At 40.4% G+C, this 12,240-nt stretch overlaps 1 protein-coding gene across 1 annotated transcript in view; it reads left to right on the top strand.

Moving 5' to 3' along the window:
- Positions 1 to 2,214: 2,214 nt before the first annotated feature.
- The window catches only part of Rock2 (Rho associated coiled-coil containing protein kinase 2), a 136,185-nt gene continuing 126,159 nt past the window's right edge, over positions 2,215 to 12,240 (top strand). Inside the window, exon 1 of the mRNA XM_058578368.1 lies at positions 2,215 to 2,377. Within this exon, the coding sequence (XP_058434351.1) occupies positions 2,237 to 2,377 (141 nt within the window). The 5' untranslated portion in view covers positions 2,215 to 2,236. The remainder of the gene's footprint in view (positions 2,378 to 12,240) is intronic.

The raw sequence follows: 12,240 nt of genomic DNA, 5'->3' as shown, positions 1-12,240 counted from the left end.
ATTAATTTGTAACCTGAGAACCACATAGTGCTCTTTCTGCCTTGCATATTATTGTTACCAGGAAAAAGAATCCAGAGTTGTAATTATCTAATTATTTTGCTTCAATGCATAAGTAGGGGGAGTGTCTAGCTCACTCTTTGTGGTGGGATCTCTGAAGATATAAATAACTCAACTTACAGACTTAGAAGTCTTACCTTTTAACTTATAGTCAATATGAGATTATCTGAGATGAAAAAGCTATTGGATCATCTGGGGCCTTTTCCTGCATTAATCCAAGTAAGAGTGGCTCTACTCCAAAAGGAGGGCAGTTCCAGAAACCACTTGCTGATTAAAAGATTGCTTAACATGGGCAGGGTTTAGTCCATCTGTGGACTTATCTTTGACCTGCTAGTGAGAAGGTTCTTAAGATTCTTACTACTTATGGATAACAGGTGGCAGCTTTTTTGGGGGAGTGGCCCATGTACAGTATAGTTTTTAAATTTCTGAAGTTTTAATATGCTCTTAAACATCTTCACAGAAAAAAAATCTTACTTTGGTACAATCGTATTCTCTTCCCTTTCTCACAGCTGCTTATTTCATGTAGTTTTAATTAGCGTGCACAATTTATTTTGCATTTTAAAATTTTATTTCCCAGTACACATTTTCATGCACGTGCCAAAAATTTCACATGTTCCTCACAGTCTGCATACCTGCCAGGATTCTTTCTGATAATGTGACAGAGCTTGTTTGGATTATTCAATCGCTGGACAGTTGGGTCCCTTCCCAGGTCTAGGTCATTACGAACGTTCTGAATAACCCTGCTGTAAACATTTTATGCAAGCGCTCCCCCACTTCCCCCTTTGGATCATTTCCTTAGAAATGTACTTCCTTAAATGGGTTTACTGGGTCAAAGGGGCTCTATGAACAGTTTTATAGCTGTTGGCACATATTGTTCAGATTGCGCCCTGGGAGAGTGGACCAATGGCACCGGCCGCGAGCCGCTAGGAATGCGCAGGAGCGGTCCCTATAGCCTCCCCTCTCTCGCCTCCCGGCAAAAAAGGCCGCGAGTGGAAAGTGTTTTGCAGTCGCTCTCCCGTTCTCTCGACGTGGCTGGCGAAGCCCGGCCGTCAGGGAGGTGCAGGAAGGCTCCGCGAGCCCAGGCTTTCTGCCCCGGGGGCGGAAGCAACTCTTCCCGGCCCTCGCGCCCCAGGACTCGGATTCCAGCCGCCTCCGCTCTTTCCGAATTCCGGGCTCCAGCGCGCGGCGCCCCCGCCCGCCCGCCCGCGGCCTGGGAGCCGAGCTCGGCGGGTGAGGCCGCGACCCGCGCGCGCTGTTATTTTGGCGCGGGCGATGCAGGGCCCGCATAGCTGCGCGCTGAGTCAGCGGGGCCCGGGGACCCGCGAAGGGCCCCTCCCGGCGGCGCGGGGACAGGGACAGGGACAGGGCGGTGGGGGGGGCTCCGCCTCGGAGGCCTCAGGGTCGGCCCGCCTGGAGGGGAGCCCCAGACAGCAGTCCCACCCCTGGCTCGGCGGTGACCGCGCGCCGGCCATTGAGAACCCCCAAAAAGGCGGAGGAGGGAGGCGCAAAAGAGAATCGAAATCGCTCGCGCAGGCAGGAGGGAAGAAAAGGCAGAGCGGGCGGCGAGCAGGGGCCGGTCGGCCGGCGGGAGCGCGCGCGGCGGTGTGGGCGGGCCGCGGCCGCGCGCGGGGGGCGGGGCTTGCAGGCCCGCGGGCACGCGCGCCGGCGGCCGCGGGCGGAGGGGCTTGTGGGTAGCGGCTGCGCGCGGCTGGGACGGGCCGGGGCGCGGGAGTGCGTGAGAGCAGAGCGGGCTCGTGGGACGGAGAGGCTGCGGCGACATGGGCGCGGGCCGTCGGCGGCCGTAGCTGACCGCGCCTGGGCTTCTGCCTCCCGGGCCCCGAGGGCGGGGCGGTCCAGGCGGCGGCTGTGGCGCCACTTCCCCGCTCCGCCCGCGGAGTCCTGCGGGAGCTCGCCGCGGACCAGTGGACCGGGCGGCGCGAGGCTGCCTGAGGGGCGGGGACGCCGTCTGCTCCTCGCCGCGCCCGGCCGTGCCGGGCCGGGCTGAGCGGATCCCGAGAGCAGTGCCTCGGCCCAGGCCGGGTGCGGAGCACCGGAGCCGGAGGCGGGCGGTGGGCCCGGCGGAGCTCCGCCCGGGGCCGGCGGTTCGGGGGCGGCGCTAGGCCCGGAGGCGGCGGAACCGGAGCGCGAGGAGCCGGACTGCGGGCCGGGCGGCGGCGGCATGAGCCGGCCCCCGCCGACGGGGAAAATGCCCGGCGCCCCCGAGGCCGTGCCGGGGGACGGGGCCGGCGCGGGCCGCCAGAGGAAGCTGGAGGCGCTGATCCGAGACCCTCGCTCCCCTATCAACGTGGAGAGCTTGCTGGTAGGTGGCCGGGAGCCCTGCCCGCTCCTGTCCCGGAGTCAGACCCCTCTGTCCACCCGTCGGTGGGGAGCGCCGAGGTCTCGCCCCACCCGCCCAGCTTCCGGCTGCGGGATCCGAGACCAGAAGCTCCAGACTGAGCTCCTAGAGTGGGGACCCACCTCGGGTCCCTCCTTCCACCTCCTTGGGGCGGGTGTCATCCCGGCTGGCCCTTTCTTGAAATGCAGGGAGGAAACACCTCTCCGCTCCTTCCCGCCCACCCACTGGGTTTGGGGAGGAAAGTGGAGGATTGGCTGTCCCTTGCACCCAGACTAGCCGATTTGAAAGTGTCATGCTGCGTGGGGCCTCGGGTTCTAGCCAGGGAGAAGGAAACCTGATGCTGGCTCTCTGTTGGCAGTACCAACCTGGGTACATGACAAAGAACTGCTCCCACTTCTTTTACTAGGAAATCTTGGAACACATAGCTGAAGTTTTCCCGTTTTCAGTAGTTTTTGAACATTCCATAGTAGCTGTTTAGTGTATTTTAATTTATGTAAATGTAATTTCCTCAGAGCCCCCCCACCCAAAAAAAATCAGTCTGAATTGTAGAATAGAATAAATCTTCCCCCTTCATTGTATCTTTCCTGAGATGGCCTTTGAATCCAAATTTATATCTATAAAGGCTACTAGTTGGCTCTTGATTAAGGAACACGTTTTAGAAATAAATGCACGGTAGAGTGCTGGTGTATTTCTGATTTCTGTTATGTTAGTTGATTAGTGTGCGGTAGAGATGTATTTATGGGATAAGATGGTGTGGACTTCTCTGGGAGAAGAAAGCGAAAAAGAAACTCTGACTATTAAGTTAGCTCTGGAAGACTAGCGTTAGGATGGGCAATCTGACATTTTGGGCCAGAACGCAGAAGTTCAGTTCTGGGCCTGCTGGGAGAAACCTAGTGAGTATATATGATCTCCTCCCTTCCCACTGATTTTTTGACTTTTCTTCCGAGGCCCTCAGTTGTCCTTTGAGGTTTCTGGACTCATTTGCAAAGTGACTCCCTTCAGTTTGGCCAAAATGCAGCAACTGATTGGAGAGTGTGTATCTTTCTGTACATTATGTAGAATGTAGTGATGTACTATATTGTGTCAGAATGTAGTGATGTTATATCAGATATTTTTGATTTTTTTTTAACTGATTTTTGGGTTTGTGTGTTGTTCCTGTGTTCTCAGGGGAGCATGATACTCTGGACAGACTTTGGAAGTCTTAAATTGGTAGTGGGATTGGTTGCCTAGAGGTCCTAGCCTTTCTTTAGCTGAGGCAGTCTCTGGGCTTCTCTCCCAGCATTCTCGCTTTGGTATTTCGCTAACAAAACTTTGACCTAAGGCCAGAAAGTTCAGTTAAAAATAGTACCTGTAAACCTCAAGCATTCATCAGGTTCAAACTCAATCCCAGATAGAAATTTTTTACACTTTCATCTCGAGTCTTTAGTGATGTTAATTACTAGTGTTATTCAGAGGTTGGAACTAAGTTGTTTATATGTTTGATATGAATATACGTTTTTTATTAAAGTATTTTCTAAATTACTAAAAGGAAGGCTGTTTTAAAAATGAAACATTTCACATTCTCAGTAAATTTAGTCTGTTCGTTTATTGAGTGCTCAGTACCACTAAGACACATTTGCTAAGATGATACATTACTGGTATGGGCTGCACTTCAGATGCTGCTGACTTGATGGCACTGTTCCTGCTGCTTTTAGTTGATTAAGTCTTTCTGAGTATGAATATGAATGGGATTCTGAAGAGCAATAAATATTACCAAGCCAAAAATTGTTCCTTACTCTTTGGACCAAGATTCCTCGTGCTTCTGTTGCCAGTTGACAAAATTGGAAAAAAAAAAAATCTCAAAGTTATAGCAAATTAATTTCAAATTATGTAAGTGCTAGGGCCAAATTATATTGTCATATTGTGTGCATGTGTGAATATGTAACAACAAATCCCATCATTATGTACAACTAACTATAACAGTAAAAAATGTGGGAAAAAAATTAAATTATATTTCATCCTATTAAATATTAGAATAAATTAATGTTTTAATTGTGACAGCACATACATAAAATTTATGATTTTATCTTTTTTTTTGGGGGGGGGGGGTGCCAGGGACTGAATCCAGAAGTACTTAACCATTGAGGCACATTCCCATCTCTTTTATATCTTATTTTGAGACAGGGTCTCACTTAGTTGCTGAGGGTCTAGCTAAGTTGCTGGGGCTGGCTTTGACTTGCAGTCCTCCTGCTTCAGCCTCTGAGCCTCTGAGGTTATACGTGTGTGCTACCACTACGCCCAGCGTTTTAAACATCTTCAAGTGTTCAGTTGAGTGGCATTAAGTCCATTTACACTGTTGATCAACCTTTTCATCTTTCCATACCAAAACTCCGTAAATTATAAGAACTTCTGTGTTCTGAAATAATGGCTCTTGTCACTTTAAAGATTTGAAACTTTCCATCTAGACTGTATTTCATAATTGATAAGTATTTTACTGCACATCACATTTCTTTGGTTTTGCTCTAGGAAAATAAATATTTCGTCTTTAATAGAGAAAACTTAAAGGAAAATAGTCTAATACAAACCCAGGCATGGAACTTAATACTGCATTCAGGAGTTCAGAAAGTACGGTTGAAAATTGTTTATTGCAGAACATGACAGAAGTGAGAAGACAGAGTATGCCAGAAGTAAATGTATCCTGCCTGCAGTAGTCTAGGCCTAGAAGACAGACCACAGGTGGGGGAAAAGTTACAAGATGACCTGTAAAATGCTTACTGTGCTCAGTGCTTGTTACATAGTAAGTAGTGCTCATTGAATGCAGTTCCCTTCTGTGTGCATTTAGCATATTTTTAGTTAATAGCTTTAAGTTTTCTTTTCCTTTTTTTTTTTTGTTAATATTTATTTTTTAGTTTTAGGTGGACACAATATCTTTATTTTCTTTTATGTGGTGCTGAGGATTGAACCCAGTGCTCCACGAATGCCAGGCGAGTGCGCTACCATTTGAGCCACATCCCGAGCCTGCTTTAAGTTTTCTTTGAAAAAATAATTTTATTTACAACTGTTTCTTGTTACATAATTTTGAGTGGATATCATCATTTGAATTTACCATCATAAAACTGTGAGAAAGAATAGATAAGAGCTGAATTCCAAGACTATCTTTGTAGAGACTAAGCTATCTTGTTTCTTTGCAGAAATCTAGTTGCTTTACATGGGTTCTTAAATTAACCCAAAGAAAGTATATCTCTTTAGTGGTTACAGCTTGGGAACTACTTTCAGGTGGGGAGGGCTTCAGTGATATACATTTTTCAGTTGAACCTTTGGGTTAATACTTGTATTTTGTCCAGATTCAAGTTCTCCTACTGCTTGCCTATGATGATAAAAAGAGAGATGTCTTTCTAAAGTCTTTACTTTTGGATTTTGATTTATTTTACTCTTTCAAGGTGTTAGTAAATAGTCAAAACAACCTGTAGAACACTGTTACTTAAGACTGTGTATCGGCAAAAGTGGTTAAAGTTTATTTGCAATTTTCAATGATTTAGAAAACAAAACAATTAGATTGATATCAGTATACCTGTAAACTTATAAAAATATTTCTTATTATAGTAGCTAGATTCTTTCAGCTTAATGCTGTTTTTTTTCTAATTAAAATAAGATCATGTGGTGTTTTTCCCACTATGTAATGAGAATGTTATGAAGATATAATAACAAAGAAATAGAAAAGAGGATGAAAAATGTTTTGTGTTTTTTTTAAAGTTGGACACAGTATCTTTATTTTATTTATTTATTATTTTTTATGTGGTGCTGAGAATTCAACCCAGTGCCTCACATGTGCAAGGCAAGTGCTCTACAGCTGAGCTATAACCTCCCAGCCTCTGAAAAATGTTTTTATACATGTTTTTCTTTGTGAAATAAGGGATGGACATTTGCAGCATATAGAGTAGTTTTTTGTAAAACTGTATTTTGATGATTAAGAAATCTTTAAAGAAAATGAATTAGTTCAAGTGATGCATGCAATTTACTATTTAGGTGAAGTTGAACCTCTTTTCAGGTCCACAGTCCCTTTTCCACAAGACTGATACATAAAAATAAATTTTGCTAATATTTATTTGATAGTAACATCTGGCCTATCTGATGCTTGAATGTTTGTAGTCCATTCACCCCTCTTGAGAAGCTAATAATAGCTTTCAATGGAGAAATATTAATATGTTTGATTTCAGGATGCTCCCCCATATTCCCAAAGGGCTTTAGGGAATATACAGTATATATTCTGTATTATTCTAAAAATCCAAAAAAATTGTAGTTTGAAACATCTTGGCCCCAAGGTAAGGTCAGTGTAGACTAAGGAAATGTAGGTTTGTGTAAATAGTTGTAAAGAATAGTGAATAATTATCTTAAAGTATAAGTTTTTTGTTTGTTTTTGCTTAGTCTTGACCAGATAATTCTTTTTTCCCATTTTGAATTCTAAGATATTGAAACAATATAACTTGTAAATATAAGGATTTTTTTTTTTAATATTTATTGAGTTGTAGATGAATACACAGTATCTTTATTTTTTTATGTGGTGCTGAACATTGAACCCAGTGCCTCAAACATGCGAAGTAAGCGCTTTACTTCTGAGCTGCACACCCAGCCCTGCAAATATAAGCTTTGAAGCATGAAAAATTCATGAAATCACTACACAAGTTAGTAAATACATCACCAGTTCATTAAAGTATCTGTGTGCTGCTGCTGCTTAATTCAGTGTTTGTGCCTCCTTTCCTGTCTGCTACCCTGAAAGTTTTATTGTTTCTTTATTTCATAAATTACTACATTTGTGCATATCCCTAGAGGATATTGTTTTGTTTTATTTTTTCTTAACTTTCTAAAATGTTAACATTTGTATCTATTCTTTTGTGACTTGCTTCTTTAACTTGTATAGCTCTCAGTAATGTAACATAATGCAATTTAATAGTTTAAAATTTTTACTAACATTTTATTATAGAAAAATTATAGTAGAGGGGAAAGAATTTATAAGAAATGTTTTTATGCTCATCACCAAATTACTATTTTGCTCTACTTTCTTTATTATATCAATCCATCTTTTATCCCTCTAATTCTCCATTTTTATTTTGATTCATTTTAAAGAAGTTAGAGGCATTTGTACATTTTAAATATTTCAGCAAGCATTTAATTAAGTAGAATTCAGTATTTGTTTAGTTGCTTTTTTTTTTAGGAGAGGTACTGGGATTGAAATTGGGGCACTCAACAACTGAGCCACATCCCAGCCCTATTTAAAATATTTTTTTGTCAACAGACTTTATTTTGTTTATTTATATGTGGTGCTGAGAATCGAACCCAGTGCCTTACTCCTGCTAGGCAGGCACTCTAACAGTGAGCCACAATCCCAGCCTCCCCAGCCTTATTTAATATTGTATTTAGAGACAGGGTCTTGCTGAGTTGCTTAGCACCTCACCTTTGCTGAGGCTGGCTTTGAACTGGAGAGCCTCCTGCCTCAGCGTCCCCAGCGCTGGGATTACAGGCATGTCCCATTGCACGCAGTCTTTGTTTAGGTTTTTAAAAAGATTAAATTTATGCACCGAAATGCATAAATTTTAAATGTAGGATTGATGAATTTTGACAAATGTTATATGTACAATGCAAATTTTTATCAAAATCATTATTACTAACCCCAAAATCTTCCTCAGGTTTTTTCAACTAATCCCACATTCTATTCTCAGAGGCAATTACTCTTTGTTACTTATGCATTAAAGATTACTTTTGCCTTTTTCAGAACTTCATAAAATCATGTAGTGTGTCTGGATTTTTTAGCTCAGCAAAGTGTTTGAGACTTATTATTGCATCAGTATAATACATTTTTATTGCTGAATTGTATTCTGTTATATAAACCACAGATTGTTTAGCTATCCCCCACTGATGAACACTGGGGCTGTTTCAGGTTTTTGTTTTCAGAATGTATTATATACTCTGGCTCTTAATAAAGCTGCTAGAAACAATTGGTATTAAGTCTTTGTGAAGATAGTTTTTATTTCTCCTAGTGGAATTGCTATGTCATAGGGTAGATGTATGTTTACTTTTTAGGAAGCTGCCAGATCTTTCTTGGTGTGGTTATATCATTTTATACTCCTGTGCACAATGTTCTGGTTGTTCCATATCTCCCTTACACTTTGTCTTTTAAATTTTTGCTATTCTCTGGTGGGTAGTGATATTGCATTGTGATTTTAATTTGCACATCACTGATGACTAATGATGTACTTTTTCGTGCACTTACTCGCCATTTTTATATATCTTCTTTCGTCAATCATCTGTTCGTGGTTTTGTCCTTTAAAAAGATTGGGTTGTTTGATGAGTTGTACAAGTTCTTTAATGTCTTGGATATATAATTAGTTTTATATGTAAAGAGAAAAATCTTTGTCAAATTTATATTTTACAAATGGTTCTCTGATTCTGGCCTTTTTTTTTCCTTTGGCACTGTGGATTTAATTCAGGGGTACTTTTACCACTGAGCTGCATCTCCGGCCTTGTTTTTGAGAGGTGTCATTAAATTGCTGAATTGCTGAGGCTTGCCCAGAACTTGTGATCCTTCTGTTTTAGCCTCCCCAGCTGCTGGGATTATAGGCATGTGCTGCTGTGCCTAGCACATGTATATTCTTAATCAAAAATTTTAATACTTATTGTTTTTTCTGTCCAAGCTATCTGTTGCCTGTTCCTATATCACGAAGATATTCTAGCTTTTTGGTTTCAACTTTTGGGTTTAGGTCTAGAGTACCATTTCAAGCTAGAATTGGTGTGTAGTGTGAGTTAGGGGCCAAGTCTAATATAGATATATCTTCCCATATGACTGTAAAGTTATTCAGACTACCCAGCACCAATTTTTCAAAAAAAATTTTTTTTTCTCTTTGAATTGCTTTGGCAACTTTGTTAAAAATCATTTTACAGATAGGTGGACTTTTGTTTCCTTAGTAGCTACATCAAATTCTCATAGTTCTGTTATTTAACTGAAGCTGTATTCAAAAGCCTTTTTTTTGTTGTTGTTGTTAAGTTTTATCCATACCTGAAAGAAATGGTCAGCTAACCATGGCTGATACAAGAGAAGATAGATTTTATATTTTGAAGTAAAAAACTTTCATTTTTAAATTATAAAAATATGTTCTGATTGTAGACAATTTAGGGAGTATAGAAAGTATAAATGGTAGTGGCACTTATGTACAGTATTCTTATCTAGAGATAGCCACTGTTTAAATTAATATGTTGGTCTATATATTTGGTACATAAACATAACTTGGCCTAAAATATAAATATGAAAATAATTACACTGTATATGAGCTTTGTCATTTTTTTGTAGTCACATTTATGACTTATTACTGTAGGATAATTTCTGGCTTAGGTTTCAGTGTTAGGAAATTCATTACCAACATTATAATATATAACTGAATTTTAGTACTTTGCTGACTTTTATTAATGTTTTGATTCTATTTGGAGTTTTTATGTAAAGTATGAATTAGAGGAGCAAGTATCGTATCGGGAGATTGGTCTGAATATCAGAATTCCCAAGATATTAATTTGAATCCTCTGTTTAGATCTCTGTATTACATTTTCTATTCAGATAGTGGTGGCTGGGGTGAGAGAGAGCATAATGATATAAATTTGGTCTCCATTTGAGCTTCTTGAGTTGCTTCATGGAAATCCTATTCTACAACACTGTAAGATGCTTCTTGACTTTCAGTGGGGTTTTGCCCCAGTAAACCCATTGTAAGTTGAAAAGAATGTTGAAAACTCATTTAATGCGCCTAACCTATAGAACATATCTCAGCAGCACCCTGTGGTTGTTGTGGTTGTATATGCGCTTGATTTGGTGGTGGACTGAGAGCTGCAGTCTGGTGCTATCCATACTGCATATCATTAACCTGGGAAAAGAACAGAATTCAAAATTTGAAGTACGATTTCTACTGAGTTTGATTGTTTTTGTGCCATTGGAAAGTCAAAAACTTATATTGAACCTTAATAAATTGGGAACCATCTGTATACTTAAAACTACTTTGTGCTGATATTTAAAATATGCACGGGCTGTCAGTGATAAGAGTCACTGATAAAGAGAATGTGGATGATTGAAGTGCAATTTCTAGTTTTAAAAAGTAACACAACAGAACATTTACCATTGATGGGCTAGCTAATTATACAAAACTTAACACTTAAATTGATATAAATCATGGTGGCCTTTTGGCTCCATTAAAACTGCCTGTTCTTGTTTTATCCTTGATTTGATTCATTCTCCTTTCTTCTCATCTATAGCCCCCCTTTTTAAAAGTGTGATTAAATTATGTAGGTATTCTTGTAAACTCTGTAGTTGGCTGTTCTAAATAATCCTTATCTTCTTGGAAAGCATTTAATTCATAATGGTTAGCATTTCTGTGTGTATGAGTGACAAAGGAAAAATATTAGGATTCCTTTTTGGTTCATTGTTGATAATCTTTTAGGGAATGTTCCTAAGTCCAAGAATTATTTTTATAGCTTGCTGCTTCCTTTGGGTACGAGGTTGTTCTTTCAGATATCTAAAACGCTTTATAATTGTTGCTATAGTTGAATAATCACTTTGTATTCAATGTCCAATTTTCTTTATTCTTTGAAAAACATTTAGATTTCTGAAAGCCAGGCGCCGTGGCACACACCTGTAATCCCAGTGGCTCGGGAGGCTGAGACAAGAGAATCCAGAGTTCAAAGCCAGCCTTAGCAAAATAGAGGCACTAAGCAACTCTGGTGAGACCCTGTCTAATACAAAATAGGGCTGGGGATGGGGCTCAGTTGTTGAATGCCCCTGAGTTCAATCCCCAGAATCCCCTCTCCCTGCAAAAAGAGATTCAGACTTCTTTAGCTAAAGCAAATGATAGAAGTTTTATTTTTAAAGGATTATAGATTTGGAACTAATTTCTACCGCTTCATTATTGGGGCTGTTTTTTTATGTTATGAAAATGAATAGGAAAGCTTTCTCTAGCACAGCAGGGTTAGTAGTACTTTAATTACTTAGAATATTTTGTTGAGGAATGCTTAACATACTAAGTAAACATTTCAATTTGTGTTCCTATCACTTAGTTCTTAACTGTCTTTTGGAAGGAAGATTAAGTATATGCAGAGAGGATGGGTTTGGATAGTAGAATTAGTTGAGGTTATTTAGGAAAAGCAACTTCTAATTTGGACACTTTCTGGGTCATGTCAAAACAGTGTGTCTTGGAGAAGATTTAAGCTAATTTTATTTTCTGTTTTAGGTGAAGTAAAGACACCTTGTGTGGGTTGTACAGTCTTTATCATTTGTGCGTCATCTCTTGTGTTGTCTCCTGCCACCCCCCACCCCCCACACACAGTTCATCTTTTCTCTAGTTAATCCAGTTCCTCCTAGCTGATTCTTGTGTTGGATTAGCAATTTCATGTGTAAGGACAGATGAGATGCTGGTAGTGTGTTTAAGGATAAAATCCTTTAAAATGTCATCTTGGCTCAGTTATATTAGTAATAAAGCATTTGTTTACTAATAAAATTAAAAACAAAGTTGAAGGATGTGAGAGATTTTGATCAGGAATCAAGGGTGTCATTATAAGTCATGCTGAACAACTGTTTAAAATTTTCAAATATTATCAGGCATTCTGGTTACTAACATAGTTATTTGGCTTTAGATTGTTTAGTATTTGTAATATGTTACTTTTTCTAATAAGTGTAAATGTAGTTTTTCATGTTCTTTTTGCATTATATTTAGAAAATTATAGAAAGGAATTTAGAGTTTCGATATTCTATATCTACTGGAAGTGTTCAGTTAGACAAACAGTAGTAAGTCCTTGATAATCGTGGGTTGAATGAATAA

This window comes from Marmota monax, unplaced genomic scaffold (assembly GCF_021218885.2).
Source record: "Marmota monax isolate L192 unplaced genomic scaffold, Marmota_monax_Labrador192_F-V1.1 WCK01_AAM20220418_F8-fsc00010, whole genome shotgun sequence".
NCBI lineage: Eukaryota > Metazoa > Chordata > Mammalia > Rodentia > Sciuridae > Marmota > Marmota monax.
The sequence above is the reverse complement of the archived record's forward strand: the minus strand, read 5'-3'. Positions and strand labels throughout refer to the sequence as shown.